This window comes from Etheostoma spectabile, chromosome 17 (genome assembly GCF_008692095.1).
Source record: "Etheostoma spectabile isolate EspeVRDwgs_2016 chromosome 17, UIUC_Espe_1.0, whole genome shotgun sequence".
NCBI lineage: Eukaryota > Metazoa > Chordata > Actinopteri > Perciformes > Percidae > Etheostoma > Etheostoma spectabile.
In genome coordinates, this window is record NC_045749.1 from 1,538,531 (window position 1) to 1,539,079 (window position 549).

The window sequence follows — 549 nt, forward strand, 5'->3', positions numbered from 1 at the left end:
AACAAGTAAGCACACAAGAAATACAGGCAAACAACAGACAATGATTGTGTGATAGACTGAGTAAGCAAAATGGCGTCAAAGATACCTTTCCAGGGAGATGCACACCATGAAGCCAACACTGGCCACCAGACCAGAGTGGTAAATAGTAAAGACAATCCTAATTGTAATCAAGTCCTCAGGTTTTGCCACAAAACCGATCATGCAGCAGAACTGAATGAGGTCAGAAATGAGAAGGTTGATGACGTAGATCGGAGCGACATTATCCTTTCCCACCTGCATGAAAACAGTGGTTACAGTAAAGAAAGCAATTTTAAACCTAATCTTCCCAAATATGTCTGCAGGGTCCAATCAGCTTTATGTACATTTTAACTATGCAGTTGATTATTCCTGTGAATGTATAGGTCATTCAAATACTTTGCCCCAGCCCTCTGACATGTGGCCCCCAACTCAGATCAAGATCCTTTACAGACAGACACAATACACAAATAGATCTCAGTCATAATGTACGTACCAGAGAATTAAGAGCATAGATGGCCAGGAGGGTCAAAG

At 41.5% G+C, this 549-nt stretch overlaps 2 protein-coding genes across 2 annotated transcripts in view; both read right to left on the bottom strand.

The window, feature by feature from the left end:
- LOC116705558 (ovarian cancer G-protein coupled receptor 1) overlaps nucleotides 1-549 on the bottom strand; it is a 12,595-nt gene that overhangs the window by 10,761 nt on the left and 1,285 nt on the right. Inside the window, exons 2-3 of the mRNA XM_032541828.1 lie at nucleotides 512-549; nucleotides 86-273 (exon numbers count right to left, since the gene is read on the bottom strand). The exon at nucleotides 512-549 is cut by the window's right edge and continues 142 nt beyond it. Of these exons, the coding sequence (XP_032397719.1) occupies nucleotides 86-273; nucleotides 512-549 (226 nt within the window). The remainder of the gene's footprint in view (nucleotides 1-85; nucleotides 274-511) is intronic.
- Nucleotides 1-549, bottom strand: part of LOC116705559 (G-protein coupled receptor 4-like) — an 8,700-nt gene that overhangs the window by 1,934 nt on the left and 6,217 nt on the right. The window lies entirely within an intron of this gene.